This window comes from Prunus dulcis, chromosome 3 (assembly GCF_902201215.1).
Source record: "Prunus dulcis chromosome 3, ALMONDv2, whole genome shotgun sequence".
NCBI classification, from domain to species: Eukaryota; Viridiplantae; Streptophyta; class Magnoliopsida; order Rosales; family Rosaceae; genus Prunus; species Prunus dulcis.
In genome coordinates, this window is record NC_047652.1 from 10,757,667 (window position 1) to 10,760,490 (window position 2,824).

Sequence of the window (2,824 nt, forward strand, 5' to 3'; positions counted from 1 at the left end):
TTAAGTTCTAGCTTTGGTGGGGTGATAATGGATGGCTCCAATTTTGTGGAGGATGATGCAAGAGGCTCAAGTGGTGGCCTAAAGGATGGTGGGTATGGTTGAAACACTTCTAAGGCAGCCATCACTTCTTGGAACTATGATTCAAAGAGATCTTCCTCTTCTTGTGTTAGGACCGCTTCCAAAGCATCATTAGACTTTTTCTGCACAATTTTAGAAGAAACCTCATGATCAACAACATCAATTGAAAAACAAGTATCAAGAGTGATAGAAGGTTGAGACAGAGCATCAAACACTTTAAATTCAGCAGTTTCACCCAAAACAGTCATGGAGAGGGTGCCATCTTTCACTTTGATGATTGTGTCTGCAGTGGCCATGAATGGTAGCCCGAGGAGAATGGGATCAACACGGTCTACATATGGGTTATCCTCCATATCCATCACTACAAAATCAGCTGGAAGAATGAGTGTATTAACTTGAACTAAAATATCTTCTACAATACCTCTTGGATATTTGATAGAATGATCAGCTAGTTCAAGACGAATTGAGTTTTTCTTTATCCCTTCTAAGCCAAGCGCCTGATAAACTGAATATGGCATTACATTGATGCTTGCTCCCAAGTCCAACATGGCTCTTCCAACCGTCTTATCTCCAATGTTAATGGGAATGTTAAAGCTGCCAGGATCTTCTAGTTTTGGTGGAAGCTTCCTTTGCAATACAGCACTCACATTCTTGTTGAGCTTTACTTCTTCACTTGGAGTAAATTTGAGCTTGTGAGTCATCAAGTGCTTGATGAACTTTCCATATGCAGGAATATGTTTAACAACATCAAGCAAGGGCAAATTGATATTAACTTTACTCAAAATATCATAAATCTCTTTAAAAGCCTTATCTTGATTTGCTTTCTTCAAGCGGCCTGGAAATGGAATCGGTGGAATATATGGAGGAGGTGGGATGTATCTATCTTGATGAAGATGTGATGGCACAAATTTGTCATCTCTTTTTTGCAATTGAAATGGATTGGGTTCCTGAGAATCAGATTTGGCCTTAGGAGCAGATTGGGACGTTTTGGGTTGTTCCCCTTCCATAGTTGTGGTTTCCTCTTCATCTTCATCCTCTACAACCACAACATCATTTGATAGATCAGAACCAACTTTGTTATCAACAATCTTACCTGATCTGAGCACATGAGCGGCCTTGGCTTCTTGGTTTTTTGGATTGATCACGGTTTGACTTGGCCATTTCCCAGGTTCTCTTTGAGCTATTTCAGTAGCTATCTGGCCCAATTGGACTTCCAACTTGGAGATGGCAGCTTGTGTTGTTTGCTGGAAAGTGGATTGGTTGATTGCCATTTGCTTCACTATATCCTCCAACGATGATGATTGTTGTGGCCTTTGAAGTGAAGGGGGATTCGATTGATTCTGTGTATTCCTCCATGAAAAGTTTGGATGATTCCTCCAACCTGGATTATAACTTTGAGAATATGGGTCATTTATTGGACCACGGTTGTAGGAATTCACCAACTTAGCTTGCTCTTGCACAAATTCTGGATATGCAGCCCCAAAGGGACAAGAAATGGTAGGATGATCATGAGTTTCACAGATGCTACACACTTCCTTCAAAGGGTTTCTTGAGTTCAATGCAAGGAGGGCATCTAGCTTTTGTTCCAATTTGAAAATCTGCACACTGGAAGAATCATTAGAACCACCAGCAATACGTTTACCTCTTGTATCGGTGTGTTGGGTCTCCATTGCTATCTCCTCAAAGAGTTCATATGTTTCTTCTGGAGTTTTAGTCTTATAAGAACCACCTGCAAAATTAGTGACAATATTATGGCTAGGGGGGGTTAGTCCTTTATAAAACATACGCATCTGAAGCTTCAATGGAATCCCATGATGAGGACATTGATTGAGCAGCCCGTTGAATCTCTCCCATGCTTCACAAAACGACTCATCATCTTGTTGTGCAAATAGAAAGATCTTGTCCCTGAGCATGTCGTTTTTTTGCGTGGAGAAATATTTCTCCAAGAACTTCTTTTGAATGGCTCCCCAAGTCATGAGTGAACCAGGCTTCAAAGAATTCAACCAATATTTAGCCTTATCTTTCAAAGTGTACGGAAACACTCTCATTCGAAGTTGCTCTTCCGTCACACCTGTCAAGGGAAAAGAGCTCACAACATTAAAAATATCCTTTATATGAGTTAATGGATCTTCATTAGGTAAACCATAAAAAGAAGGGGGCATATTAAGATGAGAAGATTTAAGCTCATAGTTTCGAGCTGCGGTGGGCAGCAAGATGCTTGAAGGGGATGCTGGAATTGTTGGGATATCAAGGTCTCCCATGAACTCATTGGCAGCCATCTCTTCTTCTTCTTGGTCTGAACTTGATTCAGAATTTGAAGGTGAAGACCCTGGGAGGTCAGTGTGGATAGCAAGACCTTCAAATGTGGCAATGGCTTGCTCTTTTGCAGTTGCTAACTCTCTTTCTAGGCGATTCTGAATTTCAGAGATCACCCGGTTTGGTTGCAAAGATGGCCCTGCGTTCAAAGATCTCGAACGTTGGAATGAAGACCTCACTTGATCAAGGAAAGGATTACTAGACATAAACTACCTGAAACAGAAAATAATTTGAGTTAATTAGTACTTCTAAAAGAATAAGGGTAACTTTGGTTACATAACCAGGGAAGAACTTTCATTCAGTCCCCGGCAACGGCGCCAAAATTTGTTGTTAAAATGTTAACTCGCAATTGTACGGGCCAATTAGTAGTATAGCAAGACAAGTGCGAGGTCGTACCCACGAGGACTGAGAAGTTAAAACTAGTTATGTA

General features: G+C 40.9%; 1 protein-coding gene and 1 non-coding gene across 2 annotated transcripts; one reads left to right on the top strand and one right to left on the bottom strand.

Moving 5' to 3' along the window:
• Positions 1–134: 134 nt before the first annotated feature.
• LOC117621731 lies at positions 135–2,600 on the bottom strand. The gene has a single exon (XM_034352282.1). It carries the CDS (start codon positions 2,598–2,600, stop codon positions 135–137), a length of 2,466 nt encoding a protein of 821 aa, XP_034208173.1.
• LOC117623678 lies at positions 1,885–1,991 on the top strand. Its single transcript, XR_004585204.1, has one exon. It is a non-coding gene; the product is annotated as a small nucleolar RNA R71 (small nucleolar RNA).
• Positions 2,601–2,824: the final 224 nt, after the last annotated feature.